The following is a 14970-nucleotide window of genomic DNA, read 5'->3' as shown; positions in this document are numbered from 1 at the left end:
GAGAGGCCACAACAGTGAGAGGCCCGCGTACCGAAAAAAAAAAAAAAAAAAAAAAAAAAAAAAAAAAAAAAAATTATATCTTAGGGGTTCCAATCACAGCCCTCCCTTCCTTCTGTACTTTTCCTGGCCGAGTCACGGTGGGTGATCAAGTTACTGAACCTGAGCCACAAAGATGAGGCCCTTGTTAACACAAAGTGAGCGCTCCTCAAAGCCTGGCTCTCCTTTCCCACAGCTCTCCATTTCCTCCAGTCTGCTAGTTCTCCCCTTTTTGCCTCATCTAGGCAGCTAGTTCTCGGCCTCCTCCCTTTAAAGCGCCAGGTGCGTGCAGCTCCCGGCCGTAGGCGCTGGGCCCAGCTCAGGCCGTCGGCGTACGGGGCGGGCCGCGTGAGCTGCGCCGCCGGGAGGGGTGGAGCCAATCCCTGGGCGGCCCGAGGCTGCGGGCTGACTGGGGTTTCCTGCCCGTCTCCCGTCGTTGATTCCGTGCATCCTTCCATTGTCTGTCCCAGGCCATAGCAAAGCTGACGGTGTTAACCCTCGGGAATGGGGCTGGCACTCTTCAAGGATCACCGCTCTTCTTATCTGTAAGTTGAGTTGTGCCGGGGGCTGTGGCCCACCCCCCTTCTTGTCCGTCCCACCCCCGCGCCAGGCCCTGGAGGCTCCCGCCACTCCCAAGCAGGTTCCGGGCTCTTAGAAGATCTGCAGGCGAGCACTGGACGTACGTCCCACAGCGACTGCATCAATATCCAACTTTCCCCCGCCACCTGAAAACATACCCTCTGGGAGAGAGGTTAAGGAGACAGCTGTCTCGGTTTCTCCGAGACAGTGTGAGTGGCTCAGCTGTTGGCACACACAAATTAATTTCTCATGAAAGCGGTGTATCTTGGCTACAGATTGACTTTGCTTCAAAATAGATAACCAGATTCGAGGGAGGCCCTGATATTGTGTAAATTTAGGGAAGGAGCTCCCGCCTTGGCTGCCCGGCCGTGGCACAAACCTTCCCAGCTTGGAAGAGACAGTAAACTCACGTGTGGAGCGGAGCAAGTGGGAAGGAATGGGCACCGTGATGGCCCACCCACTCCAGTGGGGGATGCCTGGGGCGTCAGGGGAGAGACCCTGGCACTGGCATTTGATGTCCTGGGCTCTTGCTGTGTCCCTTCCATTTTGGGATCTTGGGCAAATCACTTTACATTTCTAACATTAGCTGCTTCAGTAAGCCTCATATAGGAAGCACTTAACAATGTGCCTGGGATATAGTAAGTATTCAATAAATGTTAGTGCCCTCCTTCCCTTAAAGTATTTTATAACGCTTTAAGTACTATACAAGGGGAAAAAGGTTTCTAAGAATGTATCAGTAGTTTTGTTAGCAACTTTTTTTTTTTTTTTTTTTGGCTGCGTTGGGTCCTTGTTGCTGCGCGCTGGCTTTCTCTAGTTGCAGCGAGCGGGGGCTACTCTTCTTTGCGGTGCGCGGGCTTCTCATTGCGGTGGCTTCTCTTGTTGCGGAGCACGGGCTCAAGGCGCGCGGGCTTCAGTAGTTGCGGCACGTGGGCTCAGTAGTTGTGGCTTGCAGGCTCTAGAGCACAGGCTCAGTAGTTGTGGCGCACGGGGCTTAGTTGCTCTGCGGCATGTGGGATCTTCCCGCACCAGGGCTCGAACCCGTGTCCCCTGCATTGGCAGGCAGATTATTAACCACTGCGCCACCAGGGAAGTCCTAGTAACTTTTTAAATAGGGGTTCAAAGTCTAAAGATCATCCTAATCCCTAAGGCTTAATCAATAAAACCTCATTATCTACTTGAAGTACGACATCACTAAAAATCAAATTGAACATTTTGGATTTTTAGAAAAAAATCGTATGACCCTATGGACTGATTAGAAACATACATTCAGAATAGGTTTTTGTAACTATTGGGCTTTTCTTTTCTTCTAATTGTTGGTTATTTTTGGAATCACAAACTGTTAGAAAAAAGTAAGAAACAGTGATTTGGGGTTTTTAATCATGTAAAAATTATGGTTTGTGGATTTTCATTAATCATGGTACTATTTGTTGCCAAAGGAGAATATATAGATTATGTATTACATTTATATGTATATAAATACATTATCTATCTATATATATATTTGTGCAGTATTACCCTGGTATTACCTATTATGAAAATAAGTGAGATGTAAGTATCTGACACCCCTTCTAGCCTTTCTCCTTTTGATTCTCCATTTCCATCTATCCCTGGGTTTGTTCTGCCCACACTTTTCAAATTGCCCCGCACAATTTGAAGATAGGCCCTCACTCCTTCCTGGCAGATCTGTAATCTTCTAAAGGATTACAGATCTGCCAGGAAGGAGTGAGGGTCTATCTTTCTGGTTTACCTTCCTTAATTGACTCTAAGGGTGGAGACTGTAGGCATTTTGTATATGCTTTTGTGTAAAAGTATAGCTTTACCACTACCATCCTAAAAAGTTTCTCTATCAACATCTATCAACATTTATCTATCAACTTATTTGATCCAACATTAATATTTCCCCAAGTTTGTTCCTTGGAACACAAGCCACAAGACATGCTCCATAAAAAATACGTTCCTTGGATAAATAAATTTGTGAAGTGTTGTCTACTGTAGCCTTTTCCTAGAGATTGACAGTGTATTCTGGCATGTTGAAAGCTTTGAAAAGTCCTTCAGTAACAAAACAAACAAACAGAAAATGATTTTGCTTTGTCATTTCACAGACTTATTTGCCCACATCCTTCACTCCCTTTTTTGGTACCATCTAAAACATCCTGTATAACTCTCTGGGATACAGTTTGAGACAGACTATTCTACACCATTGATTTGCACCAAGACTTAAATTTCAACTGAAAAAGTTGAGGCCTGGCCTTGGGCAGCAGATGGACCTTGGCCTTGGTTTCTGGGCCCCAAGCCTGATTTTGATTTGTCTGAAGGGACCAATGCACACTATGGTCATAGCTGAACATAATATTAGTCTCTGTGAATCTCGTTGTTGGCCTTGCCTGTGGTTTCTTTTTGTGGATGGGGTGGCTGCTGGAGCTGGTTTGCCGTGGGGTTGCTGCAGTGGGATGACCTGGTCTAGCTTGAAGTAAGAACTTACTGTTTTACTTCTAGCACCTGGACCCAGCAAGTGGGGAGGGAGCCTCAGTCCTTGAACTTCTGGCTGTAATCAGATGACTGAGAAGGGAAAAGGAAAGTGGAAGTGGGGTGGACCTCTGGTTTCTGAATAAAAAAGAAGGCTAGAACAGCCATGGCAGAAGTAGGAGCAATGTGCAGCTGGGAGGATGGGTGGTTATGAAGATGGAGGATGGTTGCAGAGCCTTCGAGCAGCCCAGAGAGGGGAGGAAGGGAAATTGTACTCACTGTTCGAAAAGCTCTAAAGCCTCACTACTCAAAAGGACTGTGGACCAGATGCGTGAGCATCATCTGGAGTTCCCAGGACTTGCAGAATCTCGGGCCCCAGCCCACACGATTGAATCAGAATCAGCATTATTTCACAAGCTCCTCAGGGGATGTGTATGCATGTCTCTAAAGTGAGACCCAAGGGAAAGGGGCGGGCATAACCCTTGAAAGAATGGCATAGCCATTGAGGACACAACAAAAACTGCTTAGAACAGATTAGGCCCGAGATGGCAGAAGATTCGACTTGCAGTAGAACTTGAGCCTAATTATGCGCTCATTGTAATACATTACCATATGTCAAACGACACACCCACAGGCGCCATGACACTTCCCCGGCCGACCATAGAAGGCCAAAAAGTGGGCGGTGACCCAATTCCTGGAAATCCTCTCCCCTTTCTCGAAATAGCTGGAATAATCCTCCCACCTGTTAGCCTATGAAATTACCCAGCCCATAAAAACTAACCACTTCTGCACCCCGGGCCTCTTGCCTTCTGAGCCGGCTGGCACTCCTCTGTGGAGTGTATTTCTCCCAGAGCTGCCCTCCTTCTGAGACGCCCAAGTAATGTGTCTGGAATGTGTATCTCTGCTTTCCCTTTACTCTGGCTCGCTCTTGAATTCTTTCCTGCCCAGAGCCAAGGACCCTCACTTGGCCGCCCGAGACCTGGGTCATGACCCTCCTCTCATGCCCCATCTTCCTGCAACCTCTTTACACAGTCTGTTAATAAATCTGCTTCTTACCTGTCACTTTGTCTCTCGCTGAAGTCCTTCTATGCCGAGACATAAAGAATCTGAGCTTCGTTAAGTCCTGAGACTAGGTGTGCGGTTGCACTCAGAAGACTGTGGGTTCGAGTCCCCTCTTAAGCCAGAGATTGTGGATTCCAGCCCCACACGAGGCTCGTCTGTGTTCGCGTCCCACATGAGGTGTGACTGGATTTGAGTCCTATCTGAGGTGCGTGGTTTCAAAAGGACATTCAAATCCTGCGTCATTCATCTGCCCAAAGGAGTGAAGGGAAGAGATTATGTCCTGAGACCGGCAGCAGGGTCGAGGTGAATCCGCAGAGGCGATACATCTTTTTTCCTCAGAGACGCGGTGTATGCGAGTGGGGCAGGTTCACAAGAAGTTATATAGTCCTGGGGCTGGAAGGAACTTGTGGAAGAATACTAGATGTGTCTTGAGGGGTTCCCGGATGCTTCTGAGGTGATAGCAGCACAGAGCAAAGAAAGAAGGGAGCTCCCCTGGATCAGTAGTCTTCCCTGCGCTTCTTTGTAGTTGGCTGCTGTGGCCTCGCGAGGTGTGCACTGCGCAAGTCCAGGAAATGCCGAGGACTACGATATAAACAGCGCCCCCTGTAGTGTGGAATGTTGCAGCCCCGCGTCTCTGGGACAACTACTTCCTCATTCCTAAATTGCCCACTGTAATGCATGAGACCCTTCATTAGAAGGAAACAGCAAAGCTCGCATTAATATTTCTGCCACCCCCATGCCCACTCCAGGCAGCACGCTCTAGTGGGAAGAGGGCAGTGGGGGAATTCCAACAGACCTGGGTTGCATCTCAGTTCTGCAACTTTCAAGTCACTTTGTCACTGACCCAGATTCTTGGACTTTTTAATCAACAGAAATTGATAACAGGTCAGAAGAGAAATTTAGGCAAGGCTTTTTGGGGACCTGTGCTGCAGCACAGGGAGCGAAAACAAATAACGGCTTCCCTTGCTCGCTCCCTGAGGGAGGGCGATCTGGTCCTTTAAATGGGGTGTAGGTAGGGGCAGATCCAGCATCTGGGCCAGAGGGGCGGCTTAGGTGGCCTGCCCACCCCCTTGGTGGAGCTGTGTGCAGGGATCATGTGCAGTTCCCTGTTTTTGTTCTAGACACCTCATGAATGACAGTTGGGTCTTTGGTCTTTTTGTATCATATTGTCCGTAATTTGTCCCAACTGGACATGCACGCAGTTATTTTTAGTCCCTTAGAGTTTGTATTCTGTTGCTTAAGGAGATGTTTGTCCAAGTGCAAGCATTGTAGCAAAGGGTCCCAGGTCCCAGCCTGTCTCAACTTTACAATTCTGAGCCTGTTTCTCCACCTAAATATTATGAGCTCATAATACATATCACAGTAGGATATATATAAAATCTGGCACATGAAAGATACCCTGTAAATGTTAGCTTTTATTATTGCCATATGCTATCTCAAAAATCTACCTATGAAGGTTGCAGGATACAAAATTAATGCACAGAAATCTCTGGCATTCCTATACACCAACAACAAAAAATCAGAAAGAGAAATTAAGGAAACACTCCCATTTACCACTGCAACAACAAAAAATAAAATACCTAGGAATAAACCTGCCTAAGGAGGCAAAAGACTTGTACTCAGAAAACTATAAAACACTGATGAAAGGAATCAAGGATGACATAAACAGATGGAGAAATAGACCATATTCTTGGATTGGAAGAATCAATATTGTGAAAATGACTATACTACCCAAAGCAATCTACAGATTCAGGGTAATCCGTATCAAACTACCAATGGCATTCTTCACAGAATTATAACAAAAAATTTTACAATTCGTATGGAAACACAAAAGACCCCGAAGAGCCAAAGTAATCTTGAGAAAGATAAATGGAGTTGGAGGAATCAGGCTCCCTGACTTCAAACTCTACCACCAAGCTAAGTAATCAAGACGGTATGGTACTGGCACAAAAACAGAAAAATAGATCAATGGTACAGGATAGAATGCCCAGAGATAAACCCACGCACATATGGGTACCTAATTTATGACAAAGGAGGTAAGAACATGCAATGGAGAAAAGACAGCCTCTTCAATAAGTGGTGCTGGGAAAACTGGACAGCTACTTGTAAAATAATGAAATTAGAGCACTCCCTAACACCATACACAAAAATAAACTTCAAATGGATTAAAGACTTAAATGTACGGCCAGACACTATAAAACTCTTAGAGGAAAACATAGGAAAAACACGCTTTGACATAAACCACTGCAGGATCTTTTTTTGACCCACCTCCTAGAGTAATGGAAATAAAAACAAAAATAAACAAATGGGACTTAATTAAAAGCTTTTGCACAGCAAAGGAAACCATAAACAGGACGAAAAGACAACCCTCAGAATGGGAGAAAATATTTGCAAATGAAACAACAGACAAAGGATTAATCTCCAAAATATACAAACAGCTCATGGAGCTCAATATCAAAAAGACAAACAATCCAGTTAAAAAATGGGTGGAAGACCTAAAGAGACATTACACCAAGGAAGACATACAGATGGCCAAGAGGCACATGAAAAGATGCTCAACATCACTAATTATTAGAGAAATGCAAATCAAAACTACAATGAGGGATACCTCATGCCAGTTAGAATAGCCATTATCAAAAAATCTAGAAACAAATGCTGGAAAGGCTGTGGAGAAAAAGAAATGAAATTGAGTTATTTGTAGTGAGGTTGATGGACCTAGAGTCTGTCATACAGAGTGAAGTAAGTCAGAAAGAGAAAAACAAATACCGTATGCTAACGCATATATATGGAATCGAAAAAAAAAAAAGGTACTGATGAGCCTAGTTGCAGGGCAGGAATAAAGAGGTAGACATAGAGAATGGACTTGAGGACATAGGGTGGGAGGGGGAAGCTGGGGCGAAGTGATAGTAGCATGACATATACACACTACCAAATGTAAAATAGTTGGCTGGTGGGAAGCAGCCGCATAGTGCAGGGTAATCAGCTTGGTGCTTTGTGACCACCTAGAGGGGTGGGATAGGGAGGGTGGGAGGGAGGCTCAAGAGGGAGGGGATATGGGGACATGTATATGCAGATGGCTGATTCGCTTTGTTGTGCAACAGAAACTGACACAGTATCATGAAGCAATTACACTCCAGTAAAGATCTATTTAAAAAAATCTACCTATGAATGATCCACTTAATGAGTGGTACTTGAATATATATTGTGATAATACCTCACTGAGACCATAGGCTAAGGACGAATAACTCACTGGTCCTCCTCTATCAATGCAACCAACATCATCTCCATCTGATGCACTAGCCTACTAATTCCACAAAATAATTCAGCAGACATCTACCAAGTACCTTCTTTTTTTCTCGAGTGCTGTATTCATGTGGGAATTCACAGGGATGAATAGGATGCTGTATTCACTCACAGATTTCAGAGTTTACTGTGAGCAATGAGACCACAAACTGATTACTGTAAAACAATATGGTAAATAAAACACACACAGACCTACTAGAGCATGGACTTGACGATATGGGGAGGGGGAAGGGTAAGCTGTGACGAAGTGAGAGAGTGGCATGGACATATATACACTACCAAACATAGGGTGGATAGCTATTGGGAAGCAACCGCATGGCACAGGGAGATCAGCTAGGTGCTTTGTGACTACCTAGAGGGGTGGGATAGGGAGGGTGGGAGGGAGGGAGACGCAAGAAGGAAGAGATATGGGAACATATGTATATGCATAACTGATTCACTTTGTTGTAAAGCAGAAACTAACATACCATTGTAAAAGAGTTATACTCCAATAATAAATAAATAAAAGAATTGGGAAAAAAACCAATATGGTAAGAGACTCCGTAGATGTATAGTGAAGGTTCATGAGGATAAATGAAGGAGTTACTAATCCTGTCACAGAGGATCAGTAGCAGCTGCAGACTGTCATGAGTAGGAACCTTCCAGGTGGATTAGCAGGAAGGACTAGGTGGAGGGAAAACTTGCATGAGAAAGTGATGAGAGAAAAGGGTCCTTGGTGTTATGGCACCTGATTTCAAATCCCAATTCCATCCTTTTAAGGATAGTAGGACCCAGTAAGGAATATTGAATAATTTCAATATTATTGAAATTATAATTTCACACAGGAGTGTGCAGTGGCAGAAGGTAGACTGGGCAAGGATGCATATGGCCCCAAGGAAAGTTCCAGAATGGATTTCTTAATGCATAGCTAAAGATCCTTGCTTTCTTTTGTAAGGAGCTGGCATGTATTTGCAAAGAATAATTCATAGCAGGGAGTATGTGATTTCTGGCCAGAGTTCAGCAGCTTATAAATCAGCAACACATCTCAAACATTGAACTTTATCCTTTAGACCTGGAACATTTGGACTTAATCAAGCCCTTGACAAGATGTTTCCTGATAATTGAAAATAAAATAGAAAAATATGAGCTGGATTATAGTAACGCAAGCTGAATTGTCTTCTGGCACTTCCTTCAGCTTTTTGGAAGTGGTGATACTGGTACATTTTGCTGAGCAGAGGACCGAATGTGGTCTTTGCATTCATACTTCAGTTCTAATCCCAGCTCAGCCACTTCCTAATTTTGTAGCCTTGAAAAGCCACTTAATCTTAGCCATCTGTAAAATAGGGAAAACAATACCTCAGGGAGAGATTTGAGGATTAAAGCAGAGTAATTACAGTACCTGAACTGTACGAGTAATGATTAGTCTGTTGAGATTTGACTTCTTTTGGCCACAGATTTGAACCTAAAGCAACTGAGTGCTCACTTAATGCCTCCTTACCTACTGCGGGCTCCCTTTTACTGTGATTATTCTGCCTTTTCCAGGTTAGAGATCAACTTCCGTGAGAGAGAAGCCTAAGTTAGAATACGGGCTGATCAGTTCTGCTTTTCTCTGCCCCCTGTGAACACATCACATTTAATGAACCTTGCAAGCCAGGCTGCATACCTCTTCTTCCTGTGTGATTTTGACTCTAAAAAAGCTAATTTGGCTATCCTTGGCATTTTTCCCAAGTCTTGACCCACTCACTGATTGCACGTCACTGACTCTTCTTCTGTGTCACTCTTTGTAATGTCCTTGATTATGACCTCCACTCTTAACATCTTGTACCTGTCCTTTGAGTTCATTGGGGCACTCTGTGTATATTCACGGGGCTTTCTGTAGACCAGTGTTTTTCAAAATGGTGGATCACAAAATCAATTTAGTAAATTATGATCAACACTTACCTATTTATTTATTTATTTTTATTTTATTATTTTTAAAATTGAAGTATAGTTGACTCAATATTATATTAGTTTCAGGTGTACAACATAGTGATTCAGTATTTTTATAGATTATACTCCATTTATAATTATTATAAAATATTGGCTATATTCTCTGTGCTGTACAATATATCCTTGTAGCTTATTTATCTTATGCATAGTAGTTTGTACTTCTTAATCTCCTACCCTTATTTTGCCACTCCCCACTTCCTTCTTCCCACTGGTAACCACTAGTTTGTTCTCTATATCTGTGAGTCTGTTTCTCTTTCGTTGTTTTCATTCATTTGTTTATTTCTTAGATCCCACATATAAGTGACAACATACAGTATTTGTCTTTCTATGCCTGACTTATTTCACTAAGCATAATACCTTCCAGGTCCCTCCATGTTGTTGAAAATGGCAAATTTCATTATTTTTTATGGCTGAGTAATATTCCAGTGTGTGTGTTTGTGTGTGTGTGTGTGTGTGTGTATATATATATATATATATATACATACATGCACATACACACATCCTCACCAATATTGGTTATTTGTATGACCAGCATCTTTAAATAAATGAAATAGAATTGAATAGAAAAGTTAAGAATTTATTAAATGTATTAGGGTGAGTATCACTTTGTGAACTTTGTTTCAGGGTGTGTGTGTGTGTGTGTGTGTGATGTGTGTTTCTGCCATGTAAAATGCTTTTCCTAACGTGGGTCTTAGTCTGAAAAGTTGGTAAGGCACTGCTCTAAACTTTCCCCTTTATTTCTTTATTGCAAACTTTTTTGATTATAATGTCAGATTTCCATTGTTGAAATACCTTTTTGTTTCTCAGGTCATGGGGCAGATCCCAAGTTTCCTTTGAAGTCTGCTTTCTAAGTTTGTGTACATCATTCAGGGACCCATGCTCTCCTTGCAGGCCAGGCCTTCCTCATCTATCCATTCATCTCTGGATCTCTAGCGCCCAGGTTCTCTACTCTGTGCCTCAGGGTGAACTGTGGTGCTTTAACAAAGCTGATTACTAGACCCCACTGCTAGCCTCTTAGCTCAGACCCTCGTAGAGGGTAGAATTGATAGCCAATGGCATGATAGTAGGAGCATGCTACATTTTTATCTGAATGAAAAGATGAAATAATAAGTCACCTCCAAATTCCTATTATTTTATACCATATTGTTAGGAATTTTATGCAAAGTGTCCGGTCACCCTTAGCCCATCTTCCTCCTTCTATGAGACTAAATTATCAGTAAGGCAAAGTGAAAACTTTCTCTGCCTGTCTATCTTTAGTCAAGTAAGATTTCTAGGGATTGTTGGATAATTGTTGCTGCTCACTCTGACTATACTGTATCATTAGTTCTCAAAAAATGTTTCTTGTTTAGATCTCTTGGCTGTGCTAATGTCGTGGTCCATTTCTTTCAAATGCTGCGTCAATAGCTCTGTGCTGCGCAGGCAGCCTGCTGGTACTTCCTTCTCACATCTGTTCTTTTTTCCTTTGTCCTTCACTCAGATGTTCCCCACAATGTTTATGCACTCAGATTTAGTAAGTCACTTTTGGGTGTGTGTATGTGCAATGCCTTTTTATATGTTGGCCTTGGGTATGATTTTCTGAAGTTATAAATCTTTTAAGCACACCTGCATTTTTCAAGTAACACACCCGAGAGCAGATGTCCAGTCCAGGCTTTGGGGCCACACTGGGCAGATGGGCAGGAGGCCCATCTGTCAGCAGCCCTAAAACATCAATGGAATAAATTGGAACCCTGTTGCTATTTAACCCAAATTTCCACTTAGGACTCCTGACACAGCTGATGAAATAGTTCCTGTTCTGCCAAAGGGCACAGAGTCCTCAAGAGGACACTATGTATCTCCTTTGTGTATCTACCCACCTCTGCTAAATAAATACTGAATGTTGTGCCCCGGGACCCATGTGTCTTGCTCAGGTCTGGTCTGGTAGAATTGCTCAGGTTTCAGGGACCACTAACCCTGGGGTTGAAACCCAGTCAAAAAGTACAGTTAAGGAGAACTTTATTGGCTACTTACCTTTGCAACTTAATTATAATTTCTGGACAGTTTTATGTGTAGTTGATTCCTTTTTTTCTCTCCCAGAACAAGAAAGAATGCTTCCCAAGAGTAAAATTGGTAGAACTTCCTAACTGTAAATTAGGAAAAGGAATAGGTAAGTATTTGAGAGGAGGAAGTATCTCACTTGAACTTGAAATATTGCGAGTTATTTGATTAATATACTTGTTAAATTTTGTTCAAAAATAAAACTATGAACCAGGAGAGTATTATTAAGTCAGTAGTTAGTTATGAATACCAAATTACTTGACTTTTGACTTTACCAACCTACTGTCAATGTTTTTGACTGTTTTTTGATCATTTGTTTTTGTTTGGTCCGTTTAGCAAAAACAATAGTCAGACAGTGTTTGATTTTATGGTAATATAACCTGAGCAGATGGCAGAGGAGGGACAAAAGAGAAATAAAAAGCAATGAGTAAAGGGTAAAATTTTTAAAAGACCTCACACACCTTTGCAGTTACCACAGGGCTTCTCCTCATGCATCTATCTTTTAATATCTGGGAGGAAAATTTTTCCCAGAAGCTCTCGGCAGATTTTCCCTTAGATCTCATTAATCAGAGCTAGACAACAGGCTGGTGCCCTAGCTGCAAAGGAAGCTGGGAAAGTAATTATGGGCCTCCTTTGTGGAAGACTGACCCTTCAGCAAAGATAAAAGGGCCAGGGAATAGCAGCTGGTAGGCAACCAACAGGAGTGTCGGAGGACTCAAGTCCCCATCTGGCTTCAACCAACCAGCTTTGTTATTTGAGAACAACTTGTTTGACATTCATGCTTTTGTTATTTTTTTTTTAATTTTTATTGGGGTATAGTCGATTTACAATGTTGTGTTAGTTTCAGGTGTACAGCAAAGTGAATCAGTTATACATATACATATATCCACTCTTTTTTTTTTTAGATTCTTTTCCCATATAAGTCATTACAGAGTATTGAGTAGAGTTCCCTGTGGTATACAGCAGGTTCTTATTTGTTAGCTATTTTATATATAGTAGTGTGTATATGTCAGTCCCAATCTGCTTTTGTTATGTTTTGAGGGTTTTTTTAGAATTACTTATCTCAGTTGACTGAGGTTGGAAAGGCCACGTGACTTAATGCAGTTAGCATCAGTAAGCTTGGTCAGATCTGTTATAGTGTAATCTTTTTTTCTAGAAAACAAACATGATATTGATATTAAATATCACTGGATATTTGAAAAACAGACACCTCCACTAAAATTATTAATACCAAATCAAAAATCCCATATGTCTCGAGATTGATTGAAATCCAAAAAATTTACATGTACTTAAAGCATAACTAATTTGGTGATATTTTCTTGATGTTTATATTAATAGTAAATGCATATTTGGCATATGAAATGTATCCCCATTTTAACCAAAGCATTTGGAATTTGTTTATATTTCCAATAGGGTTTTCAAAGAGTTTATTTGGTTTGGAATTATTAAGTATCAACATATATTGGGAGTTTATGTCTTTAAAAAACAGCAGGTTATTTTCAAATTACTGTACCTTTTGTACATTTAGTGAATTTCCATGTACTTTAAGAGGTTTTGGGCTCTAAGGAAAAAGTTCTAGTCCATCAATTTAAAACCAATATATTAAGTGTACATTTTAAATATACTTTGTTTCAATATATGAATCGCTTTTAATTTTTAAATAATCACATTAGTCAACTGGAATAAATAAATGAACCTATCAAAGAAGAGTTAAATATGTAGCCCTATTTTCAAGTTAGGAGTGATAAAGAAAAGGACCCTTAGCTTCCTGCAACAGTATGAAACAATCTGTGCTGTCTATTCTCTTTTCTGACAGAAACTGGCTCTAAAGACTTGGAGATAGTTCGTAATGGACTGGCTTTCATTTGCTCCGTAAGTGTTTCCTTTCACTTACTGTGCTCTGAACCATTTTCTAGGACTGGCAGCTTGTCTTTTGTTTCAGCCTTTTTTTTTTTTTTTGTGGTATGCGGGCCTCCCTCTATCACGGCCTCTCCCATTGCGGGGCACAGGCTCCGGACGCGCAGGCCCAGCGGCCGTGGCTCACGGGCCCAGCCGCTCCGCGGCACGTGGGATCCTCCCAGACCGGGGCGCGAACCCGGTTCCCCTGCATCGGCAGGCGGACGCGCAACCGCTGCGCCACCAGGGAAGCCCTCAGCCTTTTTTATACCAATGCCCATCTTCAAATAAAATGAGTAGTGATATGGTTCAAAAAACAAACCGTATATGCATTCATACTGATGTTATGATTTTGATAGTATATGTTCTATGCATATTTGTATTCCTGTGTGTACAGTGAACTCTTATATTCCCCTATCTTCCACTGTGGCAATTTGTGAGTCCAGTGAGTTCAAGAATGGCTTCCCATTCATCTGTCTATTCCTTGAAGCACTTAAGTAGTATATTCAAATATTTGCTGAATTGAGTGTATATAAGTGTGTACGTGTGTGTGTGTATATATATATATATATATATATATATATATATCCCCTCACACATCATTTAGATTTTTATCTTTTTTTATACTTTTCAGAATAAGCCTTTTAATTTAAAATTGTTGATACTTTATTCCACAATTTCCAAACTTTGAAGAGAAAAGCCACCATATGGTTGAACCTCTCCCGCGTATAGATCATTGCGGCAGGCGATATAGCTCGAAAAGCCTGATGTCCAGGTCCCAGCCCCAAATATTCGGATTCAGTTGGTCTGAGGGAGGCTTGGGCGGTAGTGCTTGTTACAAGCTCTCCAGGAGATAAAAACGTGAGACCAGGGTTTAGAATCACCCCTGTCGTCCATCTCCTCATCAGACAATCCCTTCTTCGGTGAGCAGCAACAATTATCCAACAATCCCTTCTTCGGTCCCTGCAGACTTTTCCCGGTTTGGCGGGGCTAAAATTGCTGCCTTGAAAGTTATCAGCAATGTCTGTCTCTCTCTTCCAACTCTCCCCCTCTCCCCTCCTCTCCTCCCTCCCTCCATCTCATTTTATACTGTTCAGTCGCCCCTCCCTGATATTCCAGTACACTTATCTGTCCTCATTCTGATTCTGCTGCAGGTTGTCTCCCCTCTTTCTTATTTTGTCACTCATTTCGAATTCTCTGAGCATTCCCCCAAGGACCAATAATTTTGCCTCCTCTTTATTTTCTCTATTTCAGAAAGTTCAGCCATGTCACAACTGTAACTGTGATGTCTCTCTAGGAGAACACCCCCAAAGTGGATGATGATGATGATGATGATGATGATGATGATGATGATTTTAATCAGCTCTTCAGTTCCCTCCCTTCAGCTTATTAGATACTTCTGTTTGGGCTCCTCTGCTATAGCCACATTAAACTCAAAATGTCAAAAAGTAATTCTTGGGCTTCCCTGGTGGCGCAGTGGTTGCGCGTCCGCCTGCCGATGCAGGGGAACCGGGTTCGCGCCCCGGTCTGGGAGGATCCCACGTGCCGCGGAGCGGCTGGGCCCGTGAGCCATGGCCGCTGAGCCTGCGCGTCCGGAGCCTGCGCGTCCGGAGCCTGTGCTCCGCA

At 42.5% G+C, this 14970-nt stretch overlaps 1 protein-coding gene across 1 annotated transcript in view; it reads left to right on the top strand.

The window, feature by feature from the left end:
• The first annotated feature begins 540 nt into the window (after positions 1 to 540).
• Positions 541 to 14970, top strand: part of LOC102986866 (serum paraoxonase/arylesterase 1) — a 27234-nt gene continuing 12804 nt past the window's right edge. Inside the window, 6 exon segments of the mRNA XM_024131444.1 lie at positions 541 to 581; positions 954 to 1209; positions 10565 to 10640; positions 11513 to 11557; positions 13265 to 13320; positions 14642 to 14714. Of these exon segments, the coding sequence (XP_023987212.1) occupies positions 541 to 581; positions 954 to 1209; positions 10565 to 10640; positions 11513 to 11557; positions 13265 to 13320; positions 14642 to 14714 (547 nt within the window).

Source organism: Physeter macrocephalus, chromosome 5, assembly GCF_002837175.3.
Source record: "Physeter macrocephalus isolate SW-GA chromosome 5, ASM283717v5, whole genome shotgun sequence".
Taxonomy (NCBI): domain Eukaryota; kingdom Metazoa; phylum Chordata; class Mammalia; order Artiodactyla; family Physeteridae; genus Physeter; species Physeter macrocephalus.
Note: the sequence above shows the minus strand (reverse complement) of the source record. Positions and strands in the feature narration are given on the sequence as shown.